The following is a 27,850-nucleotide window of genomic DNA, read 5'->3' on the forward strand; positions in this document are numbered from 1 at the left end:
TGACACACTTATACCTCTCGGCTTGGATTCTATTAAAATAAATAATTGCAATACACCCAGGATTTCAACTAACTACACCTATACCTACACTCTAATTAGAGATAACACACAAACCTACAGCCCATAGAATTCTTCTCTATTACCCACATGAAGCTCAACTCTATCATAAGATGGTAAACCAACCAACATAAAATTGCTAACTACATCATACCTCTAAAGATTTAGCTACTTATAATTCTAATGAAGAAAAACATAAGATCAATACGTAAGAAAAAAAAGAACAAAATAATAAGAAGACATAAAATTCAATACCAAAGATCAAATAAACTTTATTCAATATCCAAATATACATAAAAAAAACTTCAAAATAAAGATTCAACTGAAAAGAAACTAGGAACAAACATAAAACAAGAACAATGAAGAAAATGGAGTTCATGACAAGAAAATAAAGCGAAAGACAAAAGAAAAAGAATAACAAATGTATTGTTGATGATGAGGACGAATGAGATGTCAAACTTCTTTCTTCTTCTTCTTCTTCTTCTTCTTCTTCTTCTTTTTCTTCTTCTTCCTCTTCTTCTTCTTCTTCTTCTTCTCCTCTCCATGAAATCAAGCTTTTCTCCTACAAAATGTGTCTGAGGTCTAAACGATGGAGTAATGTCCAAAGGCTGAGACTAGCTCAAAAACAAGCTTTTCAAAGACCTGCCTCTATCTTCGCATGCGACACATGTAATCACATACGGGTCGAGTGCAGAGTCTTCGCATTGCGTCTTCGTAGACGCGTCCGTTGCTGAGTCCCAGAGATGAAATTCAACGCGTACGCGATGCGTTCACGAGTACACCGTCGCATGTATGTTAAGCTTCTGGGGCGTCGCGTGGTAAGGTCAATGCGACATGTTGACTGTCTAGTTGACTTTTTTTCAGCTTTGACTTGTGACTTTCAAGGACCGCAACTTGCACGGTTTAGCTCGGATTCAGCTCAATTTCGCACTAACCTTCTCTCGCTCTCTAGTACTTGAAAAAGCACTAAAACTACAAAAAATACCCTAAGAACAAGCTCTGATTCTCATCTAACAGATAATTATAAGCGTGAATGAATCTCACTTATCAACAGGTTCAACTGTCTTCTTATTTGTAGTAGACTTTTTGGTAGGTTTCTTTGTCTTCTTCTTCACATAACTCTGCAATGTTGGTTCAGTTAGTCTAACACGGCTAAAGATCTGAGGATGACTCTCCCCCTGAAGTTGCATGTGTCTGATTTGGCACTTCCACATAAATCTGAGAACCCGCTACAGGTTCAGAGATAACATTCTCAACACCAATAGAAGAAGTGATGGGATTAGGTCTAACTGATTCTCATTGTCACCAAAAAAGTCTCCAATACTTGGATGAAATCAGAGAGTCTTCTCGGTGTTCTCCATAGTGGCAACATTGGCGATTACACTTAGGGGGGAGACGTACGATCCATAATTGGCGAGAGGCGGAACCGGAGCAAAGGGATAAACAAGATCGAGCTTTATGCGCGTGTGGTAACCATTTTCGTAGAGAATCAGAGATGAGCAAAGAGAAATCACTATAAATTGCAAAGAGAAAACAAGGGTTTTTGAAAGACCTTTTGTGAATAGAGTAATATTCTCAAGTAGAGGAAACAGTTTAATGCCAGTTTCCCATTAGCCAAATGTGACATAAAGCTGGGTATCCATTAATTCAGACAACTACCCATTAACTCAGCCAAAATGTCTCAGTCAAACTTCTTCCACTAAGCTTCGTGTTACTCCCCTTAATTCCTCATCAATCACAAGAAGATAAATCTTGTATTATCACCTAGTTGACGTACATGCAATGAGAAAATTGATTATCAATAAGTCCAAGAGCCAATGAGGATTTGAGTGTCTTAAATTTCACACTTTCAAGAGGTTTTGTGAAGGTGTCAGCCTATTGCTTCTCTGTGGACACATGCTTCAACTCAATGATCTTCTTATCCACCAATTCCCTGATGAAATGATGCTTAATATTGATGTGCTCAGTCTGCAATTTTGCACAGGATTCATCGAGATACTTATTGCACTCATGTTGTCGCAGTATAGTGGCATATCTTGTTGACCACCATACTCGAACAACATATGTTTCATCCACATAAAATGAGCATAACTACTGCCATCTGCTATATACTTTGCCTCTGGTATAGAAAGAGAAATAATGTTATGTGTCTTACTGAACCAAGAAATAAGATTTATTTTTCCCAAGAAGAAACAACATCTTGAAGTGCTTTTACGATCATCAACACTGCCAGCCCAATCTTCATCACAGAATCTAACAAGGCTTGAGCTTGTGTTTTTAGTGTACAAGATGCCATAATTTAATGTGCCACAAACATACTTGATTATCCGCTTCACATTAGCCAAATGGCTCTCTTTAGGATTAGCCTGATATCGACCACATACTCCCATTGAATAAGAGATGTCAAGCCTGCTAGCAGTCAAGTACAATAGACTCCCAGTCATAATTCTTTAAAGTGTCTGAACAATTGGAACACCATTCTCATCCTTGGTGACCTTGATGTATGTGGCTGCAGTAGTTCTCTTGTGACTACCTTTCTCCAACGCAAACTTCTTCACCAGATTTCTAGAATATTTTCTCTATGAAATGAAAATTCCATCTAATTTATTATTCACCTGAGGTCCAAGAAAATAGGACAACTCCCCCACTATGGTCATCTTGAACTCAAGTTGCATTTGTTCAAAAAAAATTGCTCACCTAACTTCTGCAAACTTGAGCAAAAAATAATATTATCAATGTATATCTATGCAATGATAAAATATGACATGATGTGTATCACAAACAATGTTTTGTCTACCCCCCCCACCCCCCTCCCCCCCGTCATAGCCATGATCGACCACAAGCATAGTAAGCCTCTCACAACAAGCCCTAGACACCTCTTTTAAGCCATAAAGAGCCTTCTATACCTTATCGACATAGTCTAGATGGTGAGGACCTTGAAACCCCTTAGGCTGGGTAACATATACTTCTTCAGTAAGAAATCCATTCAAGAAAGCATCTTGACATCCATCTAATGAAACTTGAAGTTCAGATGACAGGCAAAGGCAAGCAACAGTCGGATGGTCTCTAGACGAGCAACTGGGACAAAGGTTTCTTCAAAACCACCACCTTTGTTCTTCTTCTATGGTTCCTACACCTTCAAATTCATCTAAAAGGTTTTGAAACCTTAGATTATCAAGTCTCATATTCTTCACATCATGAGTTTCTTCCACAACATTCACCTTCGTGTCAAACTATTCTGGAAGAGATCTCAACACTTAACTCACAAGTCTAAAATATTTGATAGGTTTGTTGGAATAGATCTAGGATTAAGAAAATATTTATCGCTTCTAGCAAGCGGCGGGATATAAAAAATTTCTTTAAAACACGTAAAATGTTTTTACAACCTAGACAAAGTGCATGAACATATAATTTAAAATTTTAAAACTACATTTAGTTTTCACTCGGTACCAACCTTGAATGGAGGTTGAACGTGGAGAAGCCTTAGGAAGGTTGAAACGTTCGCCTCCCCATGCAGCTCGCCTCTCGCACTAGTCTTCTTGAACCTGTGAGCAACCACGAAAGTTTCTACCACTAGAGTCTTTGAGTGTGGTTAGGATTTAGTGTGTGGGCACTTTTAAACACTATGACTCAAGAACAAGTCTTTGAGCCAAAGAGCTAAAACAAAATGCTAGGTCTAATGAGGACCTAGGTGCAAAAACAAAAAGGACAAGAAGAGACAGAGAGAGAGAGAGAAAGGTGGTGGGCGGCCAAGGGTTAGAGAGAGAACCTCTTAATCTCTAAAACTTGTGTGTTGTGAATTGTGAATGAGGTGGGGTATTTATAGGATGAGGATTACCTTCAAAAGGTAGTTTCCTCTTTTCATTGAATATATATTCATGAGAAAATCTCATTTCCTCTTCCTTACCCCTCTTGCACGTCCAACATGCCTTGATGGCACTTGGATTTGTTTCCTCATTTGCTTTCTCCTAGCCTTGGCCGCCCATCCTATTTTCTTCTAGAGGAAATTTGTTTCCTCTTTTTCTTTTGGCAAGTATCTTCATACATTAATGCACAAAATAAACTCTCTTTCTTCTGTTATTTGGGCGGTTTGGAGTGCTCCTAGATGTTTCTTCATTTGTTCATGACAACGTAAGAAAAGCCCATTTAGAATTTTCACATAAAATTCCATGAAATGAAATTAATCCTCAAGGCCCAATTATTTCATTATGGCCGAGTGATCCAATTCCATTGTCATCATATGACAATGTCAAAAAACTTATTTATTGACATTCATACCATCCTATGTCCAAAAAGACAAAATTACCATATAGACAATTTTCGTAAAACTTGTCTAGTTCTTGTTTTGACTTAGCTTCTAGTTTAACTAATCCTACTCTAATGACTTGTGGTAGTGACCTCATGGATCCAAATGAACAACACTTGAGCTAGCATACTTGGACTCAAAAGTTCACAAACCTTTTCCAAGTTCTAGTTTAATGTCAACTGACTCCACTAAAGAGTTGACACTGAAATCTCTCGGTACAAATGAATATATTTTCTACTCAAGAATTCTACTTAATTGTAATGAGTTGATCCATTGAATATTATCTATGTTTACCCTTCATAAATATCATCAACTAGATGAGATTTACAAAAGTACCATTTTACTCTTCTAGCTGTTATTTCCTCAACTCCTTTATCGCTTATGAATAAGTTAGAAACAATGTATTGATGAGTACCTAACAAGCACATTGTTTCATCCAAAAGAGTCATGACTCAATTTGGAAACTGGCCAGTTCATTTATTCGCATTCCAAGGAACAAAGCACGAGGTGATATTCATTGCATTTCAGCAATCTTGTACATGAATTCCATATCTATGAGATCTTCACAAAGTTACTCAAGACATCTTCATAACTTAGTACTTCACCTATAGGTTTTGTCTATATCACATAGTGAATCTAGAACTCTGACTTTCTCAAATGAGAATACGTAGGCTATGAAATGACATGTCTTATTTCAGGATTGAGGTAAGCATGATGCAATTCATACATAGTGACTTCGAGACATAAGACGTTAAATGGTTTGTTCTTATTTTGTCTCTAGAAGTGCACTGGTCAATTCAGTACCTTCAGAAGATACCTAGGACGAACTATAGAGTCTCCAACTCTCAATGTCCTATAACATAACCAGACAGCATAGATTCTCCTAACAATCATACTGAGATCAATAGCCCTTTGATCCTTAGATTGTGAATATACTATTTTAAGCAAACCATGAAGAGTTTGTTCATGCAAATCTATATTTGACTCTTCATTTGTTGTTAGGTTTGTTTAAGGACTAAAGACTATAGTTTATCATAAAGCTTCAAACAGACAAGGAAGAATGAATGAACGTTTCAACTTTTATTTATTACTCAGCAGTTACAAGCAAGAGTCTTCGTGAGACTTTATTAAATCGAATGTACATAAGTAAACACTACTACTCTTCTTGTAGGCACCATTGACAACAAGGTCCCCCAATGCAAAAGCCTAATTAGAAATATCATAGATTCTAACACTGAATTCAAAAATAGTTTCATCCTCCTTCATGTTAAGATTCTCAGACCTGGTCGTTAGCATACGTAAGCGAGAAGACCGCACTTTATCTGTATCCTCATGAACAACTTGAAGGATCCCATGCTTCTTTTGAGACTTCACTCTTAGAGATCAACTTGAAAATGTTCTTATCAATACCAGAGAATATAGAATCCATATCTTTTGAGGTCCCCATGGCTTTTCTTTGTTGATCTTCAAACCACTTATCCCGAGTCAGTGCGGTCGTCTTTGCCTTCTCATCTGTAACTGTGGGAGCAGGCTAAGCCTTCTCAACAATACTCCAAACCTTCTAATTAATTTCCTTGAAAAAAAATTTCCTCCTGGCCTTTTAGTAGCCATAGTTAGGTCCTTCCAATAGTGGACTTCGACCAATACTATGTCATTCTTTCTTGTTCATCTTAAAGAAAACGTTAGTAGACAAAGCGGATCACACTTTGTGAATTGAGTGACCCGCCCTGATACCAATTGAAATTACTAAACGTGTTTTAAGATGGTTCTTCAACTAGTGGGCGAAACAATTTATTGGACAACTAATTGTTTTTAGCACGATTAATTAAATCAATAATCAAACAAGTAATCGAGGAGAAATCAATAAACGATACAGAGATTTGGTAACCCTGCTCAGTGATAAAGCACCTACTCGGAGGGACTGATACATTCAGGGTGAATAGCGATCCACTATCTTAATAATCAAAGGTACATGACTTAGGTTTGCAGATTCCTTCTCAAACACCTACTTCTTTGATTTCTCCAATGGATGGCAATCTAAGCATCCCTTAGATCAGAGACTCCCTCTCTTTTCCACACAATTCTCTCCCAAAGATTAACACAATATGTCAATGCAAAACACGCACTCACAAACTCTGCACAAATAAAGTACAACAATAACAAGTACCTATAACAAGTTTTCGATGAAGATCTCCTATGCAGAGAGACTGGTTCAAGGCAAAGGTCGGCGTACCAAATAGAAAAAAGTGATTAACCTAATTCAACCCTAGAAGAGTTTTATTAGGTTAACACAAAATCTGTCACGAATCTTTAATTCTCGGAAACCAAATATTCGAGAATATTCCTCATAATCGTTTAAATTGGAAACATGGTATTTCAAGCTTTATTATTCTCACGGGAGGAAAGTGACTTTAAGTGAACCTGGTCTTGAATAACTTCTTACAGTTTGTCATGAACAACTTTATCAAAATTATTTTGTCAAACTAAACCATATCACAGACGATCCGACGCATTAGATATTCATTCAAAAAGGTAAATGAGAATCTCTATCTCTCAGAGAGGTTTTGAACTATTTTGAGCGTTGGGAATGACGAAGAGCAAATAAGAGAGACATAAAGTTTTAGAGAGACCACTTCATCACTAAGAAGATCTAGGCCGCATTAACCATTTCCATGGAGTACTATCCAACCTGAGAACAAGTCGCTAACATCCGCACTAAAGTCTTCGTCAATGGAGGTAGATATGAGTTGTCCTTAGATTAGAGACTCCCTCTCTATGTTTCACCCAATCTTCTCCCGAATATTATCAAGCATGTCAATGCAGAAACACGCACTTGCAAATTTCGATCAAAGAATGATCAAGAGACTTGCAAGATACAATAGCTAGTTGTCGATGAAGATCTTCAGTGTAGAGAGACTAGCTAAAGGAATAAGGCGACGTGAATTTACCTAACAAAAACTGAGGAGACGACCTAATTCACTCATAAGGAGTTTTATATTAGGCCATGTCTCAAATCGCTCGCGTACCTCTCAAAATCGGAAATCAAATATCCGATAATATATACCCAATATATTTTAAATTGAGAAATAGGAAGTTTCCAGTTGTGGTCGGCAAGAGAACATCGTAGAACAAGACACCCGGGTCTTAGACATCTTCTTGTAACTTCACTCGAACAACTTTAACATAAAATTGTTTTCCAAACAAACCATGCCATAGAGGAACTAACAATCTCCCCTGTGACATATTTGGAAAACAAAGACACTACACTGAGTGTTTCTTGCAAAAACTAATAACCAAAATGAGTGTCATGTTCAAGCAATAAGGAAGTAAAGCATTTTTTAGACCTAGCTACTACAACCCAAACAAAAGCACTCAATAAAAAATACTCCCCTTTTTTGCAATAAAAAGAATAGCAAGAGAGTAATGGAGTCTAGGTTGAAAGTTAAGAGAATTGAACATACCGAACTAAAAGAAAGGAAGGAAAATAAAAGAGAAAATTACATTCTTTTACGCAGCGGGATCATCATCTTCTTGAACTTCATCTTCAGCAGGAACTTCTTCAACCGGGTACTTGACGTCGCGAATGAGTGTAGTCAGGTTCACCCCAGAAATAGTCAGCTTCTTGATCTCTGTAGTCTTCTCCTTGATCTTAGACTTGAGCCGCTTGATAATTCTATGCCTCATAGCAGAAGAAATAGAAGATGTTGAACCTACACTAGAGGAAGATGGTTGAATATCTCCTTGAACATGTTGAGCAGCAGACACTCCTTCAATATCGTTGGTGTGCTTCCATGTGAACAACTTGGGATCATCATTGAAGAGAAGAGGCTCTCCAAACAAGGCACCGACATGCGCCTTCAACCAAGGATGCTGAGTAGTCACTAACTCATAGATCAAAAAAGGGAAGCCAATAGTATGGTTGACATTTTCAGAGGCCTCATGTGCAACAATTTGGTCGAAAATGATCTGACCAATGTCAACTTTTCCCTTGTGACTAATGGCATACAGAACTTGACCCATAAGCTTGCTTACTGCTCCCCTGTGCAGATTTGGGAACCAATTCTTGATAGCAATTCCAAACAAGAGGGGATACGTGGTGATCATATATGTAGAACGCAGATTCTAATCTACCCAACATGTTCTCTCCCTCCTTTTCAAAACAGAGCAATCTTGTCAAATTCTTGCTCCCCATGAAACTCTTCCACAACATCTATGACATACAAGTTATTAATGATCCCTGGAGTGATTGACACCTCCCTTCCTCTGACCACGAGAGATCCATACGCAGCACTAGCAGGATCTCCAAACTTCCCAGGCATATATGCTATCACTTCTCTAACGAACTGAATAGAATACTTCTTCGAAGAAGCTACAGTATGGAAGAGATTTACCTCTTTCAGAAAATTCACAATATCAGAGACTATATACTTCTCTTCAGGTTGGATCTTCTCGCGAATGACGGACCTCTTTAGCACATCATCCCACCTTTCAGCAAAAGGCTGAGACGCAAATCACACTCCTCTTTTGTAATAACCTGAACTCTTCTTCATTGCAGAACTTCTCTTCTTTTGGGAAAGGCGAGCAACTTGTTAAACACCAAAAGCAGGAACATGTTAAACCTTCTTCTTCTTCTTCTTCTTCTTCTTCTTCTTCTTCTTCTTCTTCTTCTTCTTCTTCTTCTTCTTCTTCTTCTTCTTCTAATTCTTCTTCTTCTCAGCAACAACTTTCTTCTTGCGAGCATGATAATCTCTCTTTCTTATATGGCGCTCCTCTTCACTTTCAGTCTCTTCTTCATCATGAAAAGATCAACTGCATCAGCAACGTCTCTTCCAGCATGATTGTCTTTAGGGGATTTCCTCTCGGCAGAGGTCTTCTTCATCGAGGGCTTTTTGTTCAATGCTTCAACATCACTTTGACCTCTATTGAGAAGTTCCAAGAGATTAGGTCCAGGGGAACCTTCTTCAGCACCATGTACACGCATAGTACCAACAGCAACATCCTGGGCCACATGGACATTCTCAGTCGGAACATCTCTAATAGAGTGATGAACTAGATTGTCTGGTTCAGAATTAAGACCGCCTTCTCCATTAACAACTTCTTCCACAGTAGAGGGTGCATGAACATTTTCCAACACATGTTCATGCAACTTCTTCAAAAGAGAGGACTTATTGGTCAATTTCTTCTTATTCTTCTTGGTGTAGGTCTTTACAGGAGGAACAATTGCTTCGCTAGGGTTACAATTGTCAGAATTTCATCCCCATGTGTTGCATGTGATTGATTCAGGCTATCATTCTTCTTCAGCCAGAGCGATCTGAGGACTTGTTGCATTATCCTGACTCGCGATGGCTGGGATGATGTCCAGAGGAGTATCAAGTGGCTTGTTGTCAATGGTGCCCACAAGAAGAGTTGTAATCTTTAATTTGTACATTTGATGTAATAAAGTCTCACGAAGACTCTTGCTTGTAATTGCTTATTCATTAATAAAATGTTGAAACGTTCATTCATTCTACCTTGTCTGTTTGAAGCTTTATGATAAAACATTAATCTTTAGTCCATAAACAAACTTAACAACTTACGAAGAGACAAATGTAGATTTGCATGAACAAACTCTTCGTAGTTTGCTTAAAACGATATATTCACAATCTAAGGGCAAAGGACTATTGACCTCCGTACGATTGTTAGGAGAATCTATGATGTCTGGTTATGGGACATTGAGAGTTGGAGACTCTATAGTTCTTCTAGGTATCTTCCGAAGGTACTGAATTAACCAGTGCACTTTGTTGTCGCTCATTTTTGGACAACTATTTAGGAACCGAAAGCGGTCAAACCCAAGGTCGGACCAAGTGATCTCGCTTCGGCTCGAGCATGTCGGACTTGGTATCCCAAGTCGTCCCTTAGCTGTTATTGAGGCCTGTCTCATCTTAACACCTGAAAGGGGGAAAAAGAGTGTGAACTACAAAGGGGAAACAGAGGGGGTGCCTCTGTTTACCTCTCCGACGCTCAACATTAGTAGGATTGAGGTAGGTAAAAGAGGTAAGGTGTTTAAAGAACCGAGACTTGAGAGAAACGAGTGAGTTATGAATTCAGCAGTGTTTCAGTACTCCAATTCGGATTACTAGTCTCGAGGGTCGAGCCTCGTATTTATAGGTGACCAAGGGACGTTTTGAAGGTCCCTTGGCCGAGTGAAGTTGAGCCGGCCATTGGCTGAATGAGGCTCACTCGGCCAATGGCCGAAAGAAGCGTCTGGGCCGGCCAATGGCCGAGTGAAGCCGGGCCAGCCATTGGCCAGATGATTTTCTCTCGGCCGAGAGCCCAATGAGTCGTTTAGGCCGGCCAATGGCCGAATGAAGCTGGGCCGGCCATTGGCCGGGTGAATTTCTCTCGGCCAAGGGCCGAGTGAAAGGCCTGGGCCATCCAATGGCCGAGTGAATTTGGGCTGGCCATTGGCCGGGTGAATTTCTTTCGGCCAAGGGCCGAGTGAAAGGCCTGGGCCGGCCAATGGCCGATTGGCCTGGTGAATTTCTTTCGGCCAAGGGCCGAGTGAAAAGCCCGGGCCGGCCAATGGCCGAGAGAATTTGGGCCGGCCATTGGCCGGGTGAGTCCGTCCGGTCGTTTGAGCGGCCAGTAGCGTCGTCAGGTCTTCCCGGGCCGATAACATTAGCCCCCCGAGTTTGCCGCCGGGCGTAGCGCGTACGGTAAACTCAAGTGAGCTTCGTCTCGTCGGACCACCTCGCGTTGAACCGGTAAGCCATTTTTCTTTCGTTATTTTATTCATTTCCCGGCGTGTTTCTCGTTACGCGTGCTCATGGGGTCCCCCAATCATCTGTCGGCACGTGGGCCCCCTGAGGACATTTTTACTTTTTCTCTTGACAATTCGCATGAGTCCTTAGACGATCTCTTGGACCAATTTTCACCGCCTCCCATCGATCATCAATTCCTCCCGACTTTGGGCTTGGATTTCTCCGGCCGGGCGTCGATGGGCTCAAGCGACAGCGACTTTTCCTCTGTGGATGCGTGGTTAACCGGTGAGGACGTCCACCCAACGGCCGGCCACGCTATCGCGCCACCTAGGCCCGCTGAGCAGACCCCGGGCGACGCAGGGGCGGCGCAGGGCAAGGCGCGCGTCGAGGACGGACAACACGACCGGGATGAGCGTCTCCTGGTCGAGGCGAGCACAGGAAGGCCCTCGCGCGGCCTGGGTGACGGGCGCACGGCCGAGGAGAACGCCCGGGAGGATTCTAGAGGGCCGCGCGCGACAGACTCGGCCGTGACGTGCGCTAAAGAGGCTGTTTGGCTGGGCCTCAACGGTCCTGGAGGGACGTGCACCTCCGACGAGGGCTTCTCCGGTGAGGCAAGCCACGGGGGAGGCGCGCAGGCCCTGGGCGACGCCGGTCGGGCCGATGCTGGCGCGGGAGAGGCCGCGCCCCAGGTGGCTGGGGCTGTTTGGGCGGGCGCTGGGAACGCTGAGGGGCCGCACGCGTCAGGTAGGGCAGCACTGGGCCGGGAGCACGTCGGGGATGAGGCGCCGGCGCCAGACGAGGACGGTCGGGCGGACACCAGCGCCAGCGAGGGGCTGCGCCGGCTAGGAGACGCCGGCCAAGGGGCGGCGGATGAGATGTTGCCCGCCCAAACCCTAGGGGTTGGCGGGCCTGGGCCGTGTGAGGACAGCCCGCCCAATCATGGGCCGGGCGGCATTGGTGGGCCGGAGGAGAGCGTCACCGAGCTGGGGGAGCACGTCGCCGGGCCGGGGGAGCGCGCCATCGGGCCTGGGCCTGGTAAGGCCGGCCCACTTGCGTTGGGCGCCCAAGGAAGGGGCCCAGACGTGCCCACTGGGCAGGGAGCGCGCGAGGGGGCCTCATCGGGCAGGGAGAGCGCGAGGGGCCCGAACGGCCTAGGCGCGGGCGAGGAAGCACGACCGGCTGGCCCGGGTGTTGGCGTGGAGGACCACCCGGCCGGCCCAGGCGTAGGCGAGGGGACCCAATCGGCCGGCTCGGGTGTGGGCGAGGCGGCCCGCCTCGCCGGCCCGGGCGCGCGCCAAGACGTCGATCTCGCCGACTCGATGGGTCATGCCGTGGACGCTCCGACTGGCCTTGAAGACTTAGCGAACCCGGAAGGTTCAGGTGAGTCTCTTCTACTTCGTTCGTCGGCGGCCGAAGTGCGTACTTTGACCGCCCGAGAGGAGGAGTGTGCCTGATCATTCCCTATCGGGGAATCGGTGATTCAAGACGGCTTTGACTGTTCCGGGGTCGACTTCTCGAGCTCCCTTTCACTTGCCAGCTTCCGGGGCTTGAGGAAGCGATTCCACATTCCGTCATCCGTATCGCTATTGTGACCGCTACCCGACGACCTTCCGACTCGTCCGTGAAAGGGATACGCCGCTATCCACGAGGCGAGTCTCTGTGGGGGGTTACGGCTACGTTTCCAGCCCGTGATCCAAGATCTTCTGGTTGGACTGAACGTTCACGTGTCGCAGATGTCTCCATCTTTCTACCGTGTGGTGGCGGCGCGCCACATGATGCTCCATCGAGCGAAGGGCCGAGCCGTGATGGTCGACGATATCAGGAATCTTGAGTCCGTCTACGACGTCCCCGGGAAGCCCGGCTTCTACAAGGTCCAACATCGCAAGCACTTCCCCATACTCACCAAGCTATCTTCCAAACACCGTTATCCTTGGGTGTGGGTATCCGAATCCGTCTTTGGGACGGCGCCTCTCGTCTTTGGCCCCGCGGCCGACTTCCCGGCCGACCGCGGCACTGAGAGCTCTGAACTCGCGCTCGTGATTGGAGCTATTCCGGACTCGAGGTGACAAGGGTCGCTCTTCGAATCCCCGGATCTCATGGCGACTACCGGATGGTTCGTGCCTGGCGAGGAAGCTCCCCGACGCCCTAGCCTTGGCGCGGAGGTCGTGGATGACCCCGAGTCTGAGGCGGAGGGTTCGTCTGCCCCCATCCCCGACGGGGGGGTACTAACCATATATATGCTTTTGTGCTATCGCAGCTTTCTATTGTTTATGCTTATTGTTACGTTCTGACCGATTGACGCCCTTTCTTTTCTTTTTTGACAGATACCATGGATCGGGATCATTCGCGTGCACGGGTGCCAAGGGTTGAACCTACTGCCGAAGCTGTGGCCGTGGCTCGTTCCCGAGTTGAGGCTCGTCGCGGGGGATCACCGGTGCGGGCGAGGAACGAGGCGATCTCTTCGAACAAGCGACCGTCGTCATTGATCTCCCTCGGTTCACCCTCAAGCCATAAGCGTGCTCATACGTTGGCAGCGCCAGACGGCATGGATTCGATGCTCCTAGCGGAGGCGGCGAAGCTGAGAGGCCAATGTTCCCAGGGAATCCTTGAAACCTCTCTGCGAGATTTTAAATGTCTCCTGACAACGAGCGACCTCGAGTACTTCCAAAACGAGATCAGCGACGCTCGAAAGGTACGATCCGCTTGTTTGACTCACATACAGCCATCACATTTATCCTGATTGTACGTACATCACCCTCCTTAGCTGATGCTCGCGCGTCAAGAACGAGGCAACCACATTCTCCGAGACCTGTTGTGGCGAATGCAGATCATGAAGAGGGACATGGAGAGCACGGCGGTCGACCACGCCACCGCTCTAGTGGGGGTTCGGACTGCCCAGGAGTTCCAGGCGCTCGAGGAGGAGTCGAAGCGAACCCCCGAGGAATTGATCGCCGAGAGATCACTGCGTATGGCTGAACAGGTGTCTCGAGAGAAGGCGGCACAAGCGGCCGACACTTTCTTGGGGGAGACGAAGAAACTTCAAGCGGCGCTCTCAGGCCGAGACGAGGAGCTAAAGATCATCCACGCACGGCTATCGGCGAGCGAGATCTCTCACGTCAGGGCGAAGAGGGAGAGGGACTCTCTGCTACTGGAGATGGAGACCCTCATTGAGGAAAAGGACGATGCCGTGCGATCCAGGGCGGATCTAGAGGATGATTGGGACCTTGCCTTGGAAGAGGCTCGTTACGTGGCGGCCGTACGGGTTCGAGATGCGACCGCGAAGGAGAACGCGTCTCGCAGGACCACCTTTTCCTTTTTCGACGGCATGTTTCCTCCTTTGGACGAGCGCCACAGACAGATGACCCGCATCCCCAGGTTCCCGTGGAGGCTGCTCAATCGACGTGCTCGTTGTGTGCTAGGACGGGCTTGAAGCAAGCGCAGTTCCCAATGAGCGCGGTACCTGTCGGTACGCGTACCACGTTTTGGGTTTTGACTGCCAGGATCAATGGTCCAGTGCGCGGACGCGATCAGTCGACGCCCCGCTACCTATCGATGTGCGAGGCGTGGAATCGTGCGAGGGCGTCGCGCGAAAGATGTGTAGGGTCAGAGGTCCGGTGTGCGGATCTGACCCGTTGACGTCTCGCTACCTTTCGGTGTGCGAAGCGTGGAATCGAGCAAGAGCGTCGCGCGAAAAATGTGTGCCTGTTACCTGTTACTTGTTAGCCCCCGAGTTTCTTGTGTTCTCGTAGAGGATACTAAAAATTATAATAGCATATGACAACGGTTTTTGAGGCGAAATGTAATCCCATTACTATGTTGAAATAAGCAAAAATTAAATTCCCAGGCCATTGGCCTTATTTAAATTTGAAATTGTCCTTCACTAAAACCGGAAATAAAATGAAAAAAACCAAACATAAGGAAATCGGGAGCGGGCTTCTATTGGTAGTTACTGCCGCAGGTGTTCGGCGTTGCATGGATGAGTGAACACGAGTCCTTCCAGGTTCTCGAGCTCGTATGTACCACCATGGATGGCTTGGTGCATGCGATACGGGCCTTCCCAGGTGGGACCCAGGACTCCCGCTCCCTGCACCTTGGTGTTTTGGAACACCCTTCTGAGGACCAGGCTCCCGTCGGCGAACTTTCGCAACTTGACCTTCGAATTGTGATACTTTTTGACCTTCCTCTTCTGTGCGGCGAGGAGAGTGAGCGCGTCCACCCTTTTCTCGTCTATGAGGTCCAGCTCGAGCCTTATTGCTTCGTTGTTGGCGGCTTCCTCGAACTCTTCGATGCGGAAAGTCGGCAGCTTGGTCTCGACGGGTACCACGGCCTCGACGCCGAATGCAAGCGCGAAAGGGATTTTGCCGGTTGCGTTCCACGCGGTAGTCTGATACGCCCAGAGGACCATGGGGAGCTCCTCGGCCCACGCCCCCTTTCTCTCGTCCAGCTTCTTTTTCAAGTTTTCCTTGATTGTCTTGTTGACGGCCTCGACTTGACCATTGACCTGAGGATGACAGAGAGAGGAGAAAGTCTTGCTAATGCCCAACTGTTAGCATATGTCTCGGATGCGTGCATTATCGAATTGTTTTCCGTTGTCGGTCACGATCGATACGGGGATTCTGAAGCTGCAGACAATGTTCTTCCAGATAAAGTTAGTCGTGTTCGCCTCCGTGATCTTTGCTAACGGTTCGGCCTCTACCCATTTTGTGAAGTAATCGATAGCCACAATCGCATGCTTGTATTGTCTTGGGGCCGTAGGTAGCTCACCAATGAGGTCGATTCCCCACTTTGCGAAGAGTCGAGGCACGACGATCGGGCACAGTGGGGCCAGCGCTTGGCGCGGGATGTGGGCAAACCTTTGGCATTTTTCGCATCTTTTGGCCCACTTGTGGGAGTCCATTTTCAAGGTAGGCCAAAAGTACCCGAGCCTTAGCAGCTTCAGGGCCAAAGACTGTCCGGCAGCGTGGTTTCCGCACACCCCTTCGTGTACCTCGCGGAGTGCTTTCTTCGCCTCGACCTCGGTCAAGCATCGGAGAAGGGGCATAGAGTATCCTCTCTTAAATAGGTTATCCTCCCTCATCGTGTATTTCGGCGCCAAGCTTCTCAGCTTTCTAGCCTCTTCCTTGTCTTCAGGGACGACTCATCGCCTGAGGTACTCCACGAGTGGCGTCATCCATGAGGGGGGTGGGGTTTCGGCGACCACCCCTAGGTCGCCTCTCGGGATGTAGGGTCGAGTTAGTACTTCTATCGGGACACTGCCTTTTCCCTCCTCCTCTATTCCAGACGCAAGGCGTGCCAAGGCGTCGGCGTCAACGTTCGCCTCTCGGGGAACCTAGACTATCTCGAACCATGACAGGGCCTCCAGGTTTTTCTGAGTCTTTGACAGATATGCGACCATGTTTGGCTCCTTGGCTGCGTAGTCGCCTTTAACCTGGTTCACAATCAACTGTGAATCGCAGTGGATGCGCAGGTTTTGGACTCCTAGCTTGTTTGCCAACTCCAAGCCAACGATCAGAGCCTCGTACTATGCCTCGTTGTTGGAGGCCTTGAACTCGAATCGCAGGGCGTATCTCAGTTTTTCCCTATCGGGATTTGTGAGCACGACGCCGGCGCCAACCCCCCGAGCGTTCGATGCGCCATCTACGTGAAAGTGCCAGACCGGCCTTGTCGGGTCAATGGTCCTCTTCTTCGACGACCCATTGTGGTCATTTTCCTTGTCTTCCTCGTTCTCGTTGTCTTCGTTGGCCTTGTCTGTTGAGGGCGCGTTGGTGAATTCGGCCACAAAGTTGGCGAGGGCTTGGCCTTTGATAGCCGTTCTCGGTTGAAACTCGACCCCGTACTCGCCCAGCTCTTGGGACCATACGGCCATCCCAGACGAGGTCCCTTTTTGTAAGGCCTTCTCGATGGGATGTCCCGTGCGCACCACGATTGGATGCGCTTAGAAGTAAGGGCGCTGTTCTCTCGCGCTCATGACAAGGGTGAGGGACAATCTCTCAATTTTCGGGTATCGAGTCTCGGCGTCGAGGAGCACCTTGCTTACATAATAGACCGGCCATTGGACCTTGTTTTCTTCGCGCACTAGGACTGCGCTCACAGCCTTGTCGGAAACCGCGAGGTAGACATACAAGATCTCGTCGTCGCTTGGTTTCGCAAGGAACGGAGGAGAGGTGAAGTAGGTTTTCATTTCGCGGAACGCCTTTTCACACTCCTTTGTCCACACGAACCCGTTAGTCTTCTTCAATGCTTTGAAAAATGGTTGGCACCTGTCGGTTGCCTTGGAAACGAATCGCGTTAAGGCGGCGATCTTTCCCGTCAAACTCTGTACTTCCTTGACTTTTTGTGGCGACCTCATGTCCAAGATCGCCTTGATCTTTTCGGGATTAGCTTCGATCCCGCGGCGGCTCACCATGTAGCCCAGGAATTTTCCGGACTCAACCCCAAAAGCACACTTATTGGGATTGAGCTTCATCCTGTAGCGCCGCAAGATTGTGAACATCTCCCTGAGGTCTCGAACGTGGTCGTGGGCCTTGAGGCTTTTGACTAACATGTCGTCCACGTAGACCTCCATTGTTTTGCCAATCTGGTTGGCGAACATTCGGTTTACCAGCCTTTGATATGTCGCACCCGCGTTTTTTAGGCCAAATGGCATGACCTTGTAGCAGTAGAGTCCGCGGTTCGTAACAAAGGTGGTCTTGATCTGATCCGGCTCGTGCATGCGGATCTGATTGTAACCCGAGTAGGCGTCCATGAAGCTTAGCAGCTCATGGCCCGCCGTGGCATCCACGAGTTGCTCAATTCTCGGGAGAGGAAAGCTGTCTTTTGGGCAGGCCTTGTTGAGATCTTTGTAATCGATACAAATCCGCCACTTCCCGTTAGGCTTCTTCACCATGACTACATTGGACACCCACTTGGGGTGTTCCGCCTCCCTAATGAAGTTGGCGGCAAGAAGCTTGTCGACCTCTTCACTAATGGCCTGATACCTCTCTCCGCTGAACGCTCGTCTTGGTTGGACACGTTCGGTCACCCTCTTGTCGTCATTGAGACGGTGGACCATTATCTCGGGGTCGATCCCCGGCATGTCGGCGTGTGTCCACGCGAAGACGTCTTTGAACTCGCGGAGGAAGGCTGCGAGCTGAAGTCGGATTTCGGACGGGAGCTGGGCGCCTACCTTGACTACTTGGTCAGGTTTGGCATCGTCCAGCACGACGGGAACGAGGTCATCCGGTGTCTCCACCTTCCGACGCTCGACATCGTCCCTTTGGTCCAATTCCCCGAAGGTGCCCCCTTCCTCGATCTTGCACGAGAATTTGTCTCTGAGCTGGAAGACGGTGCTCACCATCTTCCCCTTCCCCTTACCATCCACACCTTGAATGTAGCACATCCTTGCCATCGATTGGTCTCCCAACATTATGGCGATTCCTTTCTCGGTTAGGAATTTCATCATTAGGAGGTAGGTGGAAGTTATGGCCTTCAACCGATTGAGAGTTGGGCGGCCTACAATGATGTTGTACGCCGATGGCTGGTCCACAACCAGGAATGACACGACGTAGATGACCTCGATCCCCCCAGGTGTCCCGAAGGTAACCGAGAGGTCGATGGTGCCCTCCGTCGTGACCCTCTCCCCGGAGAAGCCGAAGAGTGGGGTCGAGATCGGGGTCGGTCTCAGTCCGGTCAGCTTCATCCTATCCAAAGCCGATTTGAAGATAATGTCGACGGAGCTGCCGTTGTCGATCAGGATTCTCCGGACAAGATTGTTGGCGAAAGGGCCGAGATGACTATCGCGTCATTGTGCGGGTGGAGCACTCGCACCGCCTCCTGGTTAGTGAAGAACATGGACTCGAACGGGGTCGGAGGGGGAGCCTCGTACGTGTGGTTGATGTAGTGCACTATCTTCCCCTGGGAGACTTCTCGCACGTACTTCTTTCTTTGCATGCTCGAGTCCCCGAACTCCGGGCCACCCATGATCGAGCCCACGACGTGCATTTGCGAGCTCTCCGGTTCTTGGTTCGCCGTTCGATCTGTGACGGTAACCGTCACCGGACCTTTCCTTTCCTACCGCGGGTATTCTCCGTTTGCCACGGCCGTCCCGATCGTTCTAAGGACGTATTCCTTCAGTTTCCTGTCTTGAATGAGGGCTTCGATCTGACGTTTGAGCTGGTAACATTCGGACGTCAGGTGCCCATGGTCTTGATGGTATTCACATAACTTACTTCGGTCCCGCTTCGCGGGATCTTTCGTGAGAGGAGCGGGGCTTCCTAGCTTGTCACGGTGCAGAGCTAGGATCCGCTCTTGCGGAGTGTTCAGAGGGGTGAATGCCGAAAACTTTCGAAAGCTATCGACATGTGAGGGTCTCGGCCCGGGGTGGGAGCGACCATTAGGGGCCTGGCCTCCCTTGTTCCTCCTCTTTCGAGGGTCGGGACGGTCCTTGTCTTGATCGTCGCGACGGCGACCGCTTTGTCCCCAAGACTTACGGCCGTCGAGGTAGTCCTCGATCCCCATGTAGGTGTGGGCTCTCGACATCAACTCCGCCATGCGAGCTCCCTCTGTGATCGCCGTGATGGCGTCATTGTCGTCGAACCCGTCGACCTTGTGGGATTCTTCAGTGAATTGAGCGAGGTATTGCCTCAAGATCTCGTCTCTCCCCTGCCGGATAGACAGTGTCCAAATTGAGTCTTGACTCTTTTGGATGAAACAATGTGACTTGTTAGCTCCTCGTCAATACATTGTTTCTAACTTATTCACAAGCGACAAATGAGGTGAGGAAATAACAGCTAGAAGGGTAAAATGGTAATTTTGTAAATCCCGACTAGCTGATGATATTCATGAAGGGTTGAATTCTGTGGATCCACTCATTACAATTAGGTTGAATTCTTGAGTAGAAAATAAATTCATTTGAACCGAGAGATTTTCAGTGTCAACTCTTTAGTGGAGTCAGTTGACATTAAGCTAAACTTGGAAAAGGTTTGTGAACTTTTGAGTCCAAGTATTTAGCTCAAGCTTTGTTCATTTGGATCCATGAGGTCACTGTCACGAATCACATCGAGTATGAATAGTTAAACTGGAAGCTAAGTCAAAACAAGAACGAAAATAATCAAAAGGGTATTTTTGTCTTTTGAGATATATGATGAAATGAATGTCAATAAATTTTTTGGCAAGGTCATTTAATGACATGTTTCACTCGGCCAATATTAGTCTTATTGGGCCTTGTGGATTAATTTCATTTCATAAGAATTTTATTGAAAATTCTTAATGGGCATTTTTCATGTTGTCATGAACAAATGGAAAAGCTTCTAGAAGCTCTTTCTAGAAGGCTATAGGCGCCCAAATACCCAAGAGAAAGAGAGATTATTTTGTGCATAAATGTATCAAGATACTTGCCAAAAGAAGAATAGGAAACAAATTTCCCCTAAGAGGAAACAAGGTGGGCGCCCAAATGAGTCAAGGGAGAAGCAAACAAAAGAGGAAACAAATCCAAGGACATACCGGTAAAATGGTAATTTTGTAAATCCCGACTAGCTGATGATATTCATGAAGGGTAAACATAGATAATATTAAGTGGATCCACTCATTGCAATTAGGTTGAATTCTTGAGTATAAAATAAATTCATTTGAACCGAGAGATTTTCAGTGTCAACTCTTTAGTGGAGTCAGTTGACATTAAGCTAAACTTGGAAAATGTTTGTGAACTTTTGAGTCCAAGTATTTAGCTCAAGATTTGTTCATTTGGATCCATGAGGTCACTATCACAAATCATATCGAGTAGGAATAGTTAAACTGGAAGCTAAGTCAAAACAAGAACGAGACAAGTTTTACGAAAATGGTCAAAAAGGTATTTTTGTCTTTTTGGACATAGGACGAAATGAATGTCAATAAATTTTTTGACATTGTCATATGATGACAAATGATTTAAACCACTCGGCCATATTGATGAATTTGGGCCTTGAGGATTAATTTCATTTCATAGAATTTTAATTGAAAATTCTTAATGGGCTTTTCTTATATTGTCATGAACAAATAAAGAAACATCTAGAAGCAAGTTCTAGAAGGCCAATTTCGTGCATACCCTAGAGAGAAAGAGGAATTTATTTTGTGCATTGATGTATGAAGATACTTGCCAAAAGAAAAAAAGGAAACAAATTTCCTAAACAAGGCAATGGGATTTCGGCCAACACAAGCAAGGAGAGAGCAAAGAATAAAAGAGGAAAGAAATCCAAAGAGTCATGAAGGCCCTTGTTGGCCATATGACTTGGATAGAAAAAGGGAAATATTTGCTCATGAATATGTGATATTTTATAGTAGAGGAAACTACCTTATTGAAGGTAAAACCTCTCCTATAAATAGAGCTCTCATTCCTCTCATTTTATTCATTCCACATAAGTTAGAGATCGAGAGCTTATCTCTCTAGACCTTGTGGTGGCCGACTTCTCCTCTCTCTCTCTCTCTCTAGTTTTCTTTTCGTTTTTGTTTTGGCACCTAGGTCCTCATTTGACCTCGTAATTTTAGCTCTTCGACTTTGAGACTTGTTCTCGAGTCGTCATATTTAAAAGTGCCCACTCACTGATTCCTTTTCTCTCGAGTGATTCTTGTGATAGAAACTGTCGTGGTTGCTCGTGTTGCCGAGGAAAGAAGAGAGACGTGTTGCGAGGGGAGACGAACATTGCAACTTTTCAAAAGCTTCTCAACATTCAAGCTTCTAAAAAGGTTAGTAAATTTATAATGCTCATAATAGTTTTTATTTACACTTACTTGCACCTTGTCTAGGTTAGTAAAATCGTTTTACTCGTTTAAAAGAAAATTTTTAAATTCCGCCGCTTACCCGAAGCGTTAAACTTTTTCTTAAACCCTAGATCAATTCCAACATGGCTATGAGGATGAACCAACCCCAACAGAACTCCGGCTCCAAACGAGAACAAGCTTCTTATTGCACTCTATCACAACCAGCAATATTTCATTAAGCATGTAGTAGTTCTTGACTATATCTTCCTCGGTGACTTCATCATCATCATCACTGCTCACTTCTTCAAGAAGATGATCAACTAACTTCTTGCTGGTACTAGAGTATGTGACTACATTAAAAGCCATAAGAATAGTTCATCATCGAGTTTGTTGCTGTCAAAGTCAATATTGCTCCAGTTAGCAACATACGACTTGTTCTTCTCCAAATCATTCACACTCTCTGCATTGGATTCCCTTAGATTTTTCACACTTGTCGTTATTTCGAGTATCTTCAAATATGTTCCTACTATGATAATTTCCATCTCTCATATTCTGAGAGATAGGAGTAGAGTGCTGCCCATGTTCTCCTCATCTTGTATTCATCTTCTTCATAAATCTGCCAATTGTTTTGGCCAAGAGAACAATTTGATCATACACATCTTCTTGATCTTCATTCTCTACATGGCTTTCAGCTTCACAACCAAACCCTTGTTCTTTTTTTCAGGTTCCTTCACCATACATTTCATCTTAAAAGTCTTGAGGGATCCCAGAAGATCATCAAGTTGCATGTTCTTGACATCATGAGCTTCATCAACAACAACACCTTCATGTCAAATTTGTCTGGAAGAGACCTCAGCACCTTGCTGACAAGCTTGTGTTCCTTTAGGTTCTCCCAAAGCATATGCCTTATTAGAAATATCATATATTATAGCACCAAGCTCAACAATGGTCTCATATTCTCTCATATTAAAATTTTTGAACCTGGTAGTGAGCATTCGGAGACATTGTTATCTGACCTTGTCGGTACCTTCATGAGCAACAAGAACAATATCCCATTCATCTTTTGCAATTTTACACTTGGAGATAAGTTTAAATATGTTCTCATCAACAGCAGAGAATATGGCATTCATAGCTTTGGAGTTTCCCATAAATTCTTTATGTTGATCATCTGTCCACTGGTCTTGAGGAAGGTCAGTGACGTTTCCATCCTTATTAGTCGTAGTCGGAGCCTTTCATCCATTCGCAACAGAACTTCAAACATTATTTCAATTGCTTTAAGGAATGCTTTCATCCTAGCTTTCCAGTAACCATAATTGTGCCCTTTCAACAGCAGAGGTCGCCCAATACTCTGTCTCTCCTTCATGCTTATCTTAAAACACGTCAGCAGACAAACCAGATCACACTCTATGAATTGAGTGATCTGCTCTGATACCAATTGAAAATACTTCATGTGATTAAGATAGTTGTTCAACTAACGTGTGGAATAACTTGTTGAACAACTGATTGCTTTTAACAGTTTTAATCAAGATGATAACAAACAAAACAATCAAGCAAAAATTAATTAGGACACACAAGAATTGGTAACCCTATTTGGTATAAACAACCTACTCAGGAGGAATGATATGTCCGCGAGCAAACAATACCCGTGCATCCATTATGAATATTAGGTCTCTAATCTCTCGCATAACTCTCGGTATCAATAACCAAATATTCGATAATATATACTCAATATATTTTAAACTGAGAAATAAGAAGTTTTCAGTTTTGGTCGCACAAGAGAACAGCGTAGAACAAGTAATCCGAGTCTTGAATATCTTCTTGTAGCTTCACTCGAACAACTTTAACATAAAATTGTTTTGCCAAATAAATCATACCACAGAAGAACTAACATCTACTATTGAACGAATCTCATTTACCTTGGAACTAGTTCCTCTACCTTAGAACTAGCATTACATTTATTATTCATTATTAGTTCCAATGTAATTATTACTACATATCGTCTACATTTATTTCTTCAGATCTCATACGTACAAGTTGTAATTCAAGATCCTCAATAACGAGTAGAAATATACGTCTCATTGGATTCTCTCTATCATCCTCTCTCTCATAATTTTACAGGGAAATATTACATGAATTGCGCAAACTAAAAACAAATACTTTGCATGGTCATTCAAACCGTGATATACCTAAGCGAAGGCATTTTTTACTTATCGCAACAATTTTTGATATAGTGTTCTGCGTACACAGTTGTACAAACCACTATTTGTGATCGTGAGCCCACTTACAAAATGGCAACAAACTAGTCTTAAAGAAATGACACCGCGAACACAAGCGAAACTAAAATAATAAACGATAAAATTGTTCCAATGACACAAGGACTAAGCCATAATATTATGGAGTTAATTTTTATTTGATTTATTTTTTGCATTTTTACGAATAAAATAGTTCAAAACGCTAGCACTCAAAGGCAAAATGAAAGATGCTTAACGTTTATGTATGATCAAGTGAACACCATGCTGTGGTTGGACAGTCATAAAGTTGATCGGGGCATGAGTGTACGACGGAGAGAGCTCAAAAGTAAATCGTTGTAAGATCAACGCCAAGGCCAGTTTCGCTTCGATCATCGCAAAGTTTTGTCCGATGCAAATTCGAGGACCCCCGGAGAAGGGAAAGAACGAAAGCTTGCCCTTTGTTGCCTCCAAAACTCCTCTGCTGAATCTCTCGGGATTGAACTCCTTTGCGTCGTTTCCCCATAGGTCGGTGTCGCAGTGAATGCTAATAATGGGAATGAATATCAGAACTCCTTCCGGCAGCCACAGTTTTCCAAGTTGAGTTTCATTTTGAACACTTCGTTGCAAAATAGCTGCCGGAGGGAATAATCTTAGAACTTCATTCAAAATCATTGTGACCTGTAATCATGTATCAACATTTAACCGATCAACCTTTCTAAAATGTAACACCGAGAAAAAAAAATAAAAGGGAGAGTGCTATAAATATCCCTTGTGCTTAAACAAAATACTGTATATACGCCTTCTAATTTCTAGTGATCCAACTACACACATTACCCGTGCATCCATTAAGAATAATTAACAAGAAAATTATTATTATGAATTATTACAATAAAAAAAAACCGTTATAAAATAAAAATGAACAGCTATCAGGTTTCAATAACGTTTTTGACAGTCATTAAATGTTTTGGAAGTGCTAAATTGTTTGATAGCCTAAAAAATTGACAACATAACTTTGACTATTATGCTAAATATAAAATTTTGACTTTACTAATTAATTAGTTTAAAGTTAAGTATTTTGTGTAATTATTCTCTCTCTCTCTCTCTCTCTCTCTCTCTCTCTATATATATATATATATATATAATAAGTAAAATTTGTGTTTACATGGACAAATGTACTCTATAATCATGGATTTCAAATATAAAATAATTACCACTTTGAGATGTGCTAAGTCATCAAAATCTGGTTTGTTGTTTCCGAACACTTTGATAACCTCTTCCCTTGCGCGATCTTGCCAAATCGGGTGACGACTCAGCATCACCATTGTAAAAGAAAGCAAACCCGCGGAGGTCTCTTGACCAGCAAAGTAAAATAACTTGCATTCTCCGACAACATCTTGTATAGTCATTCCGACATTCTTTTTGTTTCCTTGTTCCTTTACTTCCTTCATATTTGTGTCCATAAGTATGCTTAACAAGTCATTGTTTGGTGCTTCGCCGGATTTCATCGCCTTCTCTCTATCGGATATCATGTCTTTCAACAAGCCATGTATTTCATTTTCTATTTGTTTCAACCTGTTGTTCAACTTAGTCGGAAGGAATCTACATAAATAGAGAAAATACCCAATTTATTAGTACAATCGATTATCGAGTAAAATAATTAATTCTTCATAAATTAGAAAAGTAGCAATATGGACTTAAATTTTGACCTCCATCCAGGAATGTATCCGCCAACTACAGATTTTGAAACAAGTGCGGCGAGCTCATTGAGTAGCGGGAAAATTTTTCTACCATCTTCGTAACTTCGTCCAAAAGCGGTTCGAGAAATCACATCTGCGGTCATACTTTGAAAATGAGGCCAAACATCAATCTCGCAGCTTCCTTGACCATCTTTCACCAAATTTTCCCATTTGTTTAACATCTCAGATGTACTCAAATGAAATGCCGGAAGCATGCCCTAAAATTAATCACACAAACAAAATTAAAAAATAAAATAAACTAGCCCTGTAAATAAAACCTTAAGAAATTCAGAAATGCAAATAATGGATACCATTATTGTGCAAAAAAAACTATATTTTCCCTCTCTTTTTTTGTTTTGTTTTTGGTTACCTTTCAAGTTGGTTTAAAACATAATTATGAAAATGATAAATTTGACGGGCTAACAGCACCGAGTGCGGACTCATCACTTTTAGGGGCTATTCATAATTCTAATATCTTTAATTAACAGTTCGTAGATATTTTATAAGAATGTCTATATTTGCAAATATTGAGTATAGTAATTGCGCTTGTTAAATTTGCTAGAGAAATGCATAAGCAAAGTAGAAAATAAGTAATGAAACACCTTCAACTTCTCCATATGAAAGGCTGGGTTGAGAATTTTGCGACGCATAGCCCATTTTTCGCCATCAAGCCAGGCTACGCCGCTAAACAGATAACTCAGAAGTGCATTTTGCTTGAGCTTTGTAAAATTTTTAAATTTTGACAAAATTTCCTTGACATCTTCTGGGTTCGTGACAATCAATCCCGGCATTGGACCTTCCCACGTAAATGAATTTTTACCTGCATTTTTCCCCAACCACATGATATATAATTAGTTAAGTGAAGTTGAACAATAAAGAATGACAATTAAGGGGACAATGTACTCGTTGACATCTTATTATTCTTTCAGCGCATATGCAATGGTAACATCAATATTATATGGGCATACGAGTCATGCATATATTTTTCCATAATCGGCTATGTGCAACAATTTGACGCAATTCTTATAATCAAAGGGAGATACACACACAAACATTTATACACACACACACACACACACACACACACATATATATATATATATATATATATATATATATATATATATATATCTTAAAATGCTGATAATTTCAAGAAGATTTAGGCCGGCCTTTCTAATATTCTCTGCAGAACTTATTCATAGGAGAACGTACCATATTTGTTGAGAGTGTGAACGACAAAAGGAAGCGTACGAGATGAGATGTCGTGTGACTCTGAATCCGAGAGAGTGATGGGTTTAGAGATTGCTTCTTTCGCCATTTCGGAAATCTCTTTCAGGTCTCCTTTCAGAAACTTGTACGGGTTTCCATTCAGGCCTTGGCTTCTCAGGATTCTCTCCAGTCTCCTCGGCCTCAGCCAAACCCAGTTCACCACTTTCCACGCACAAATCGCTATCGCCAACCCAATCAGTATCACACACATCGTATAAATTGACCATTCCATTGCCACAGAGAGAGAGAGAGAGAAAGATATGAGTCTGTGTGTGGTGTTGGTGTGTATTTATATAGGCAGTGGCGCAAAAGGGATGCATAACAGAAATGTTGTTACTTTTCATTTTGCCAAGTCACACGAGTCAACGTGAATCATCCATTAATGAGTAAATGAAGTAATAAACGAATGAATGTTGTAATGTTTCTTAGTTTCAAGTTACGTGTCAAACTGAATCATATCAATTCCAAAAATCTGGTTTTTAATCCCAAATTCCATTCCCAATACACCAACTTTTGGCTCTGAAGTTAATACTCAACAATTATCAACGTAAATTTTCCTCTTTACCCGAACCCAGAAAAGCCCAACCCTCGTACCCAACATTTGAATACAACCCACCAGGGATAATCCAAGAGAAATTTCATTAATTGGGCTTATAAGCCATTAAATATCAAGATTAGACCCTAATGTTTAAAAATATCTAAATATGGACTTTTGGACATATTATGGACCAAAATACCCCTGATTCAAAAAACCCATATTTTTTTTTCTCATTTTCAAATCACTTTCATCACAATTCT

The 27,850-nt window shown here is 44.0% G+C and overlaps 3 protein-coding genes across 4 annotated transcripts; 1 reads left to right on the forward strand and 2 right to left on the reverse strand.

Annotated features, from left to right (window-relative positions):
- The first annotated feature begins 13,425 nt into the window (after window positions 1-13,425).
- Window positions 13,426-15,013, forward strand: LOC149401425 (uncharacterized). 2 transcript variants are annotated; one of them, XM_089613599.1, is made up of 2 exons: window positions 13,426-13,795; window positions 13,868-15,013. In XM_089613599.1, the coding sequence occupies exons 1-2, from the start codon at window positions 13,433-13,435 to the stop codon at window positions 14,531-14,533; spliced, it is 1,029 nt and encodes a 342-aa protein (XP_089469725.1). In that variant the 5' UTR covers window positions 13,426-13,432; the 3' UTR covers window positions 14,534-15,013. The 2 variants fall into 2 exon arrangements, with proteins under 2 accessions (XP_089469725.1, XP_089469727.1); XM_089613601.1 differs by having other exon boundaries at window positions 13,931-15,013.
- A 36-nt stretch (window positions 15,014-15,049) lies between these two features.
- Window positions 15,050-17,284, reverse strand: LOC149401426 (uncharacterized). The gene is made up of 3 exons (XM_089610707.1): window positions 17,162-17,284; window positions 15,281-15,604; window positions 15,050-15,187 (listed from the first exon to the last, which is right to left on the reverse strand). The coding sequence occupies exons 1-3, from the start codon at window positions 17,282-17,284 to the stop codon at window positions 15,050-15,052; spliced, it is 585 nt and encodes a 194-aa protein (XP_089466833.1).
- A 7,015-nt stretch (window positions 17,285-24,299) lies between these two features.
- Window positions 24,300-27,284, reverse strand: LOC149401427 (cytochrome P450 CYP72A219-like). Its single transcript, XM_089612818.1, has 5 exons — window positions 26,996-27,284; window positions 26,386-26,603; window positions 25,754-26,001; window positions 25,259-25,646; window positions 24,300-24,725 (listed from the first exon to the last, which is right to left on the reverse strand). Exons 1-5 carry the CDS (start codon window positions 27,282-27,284, stop codon window positions 24,300-24,302), a joined length of 1,569 nt encoding a protein of 522 aa, XP_089468944.1.
- Window positions 27,285-27,850: the final 566 nt, after the last annotated feature.

This window comes from Urtica dioica, chromosome 4 (genome assembly GCF_054948205.1).
Source record: "Urtica dioica subsp. dioica isolate 48M chromosome 4, U.dioica_male_clone48M_v1_H2, whole genome shotgun sequence".
NCBI lineage: Eukaryota > Viridiplantae > Streptophyta > Magnoliopsida > Rosales > Urticaceae > Urtica > Urtica dioica.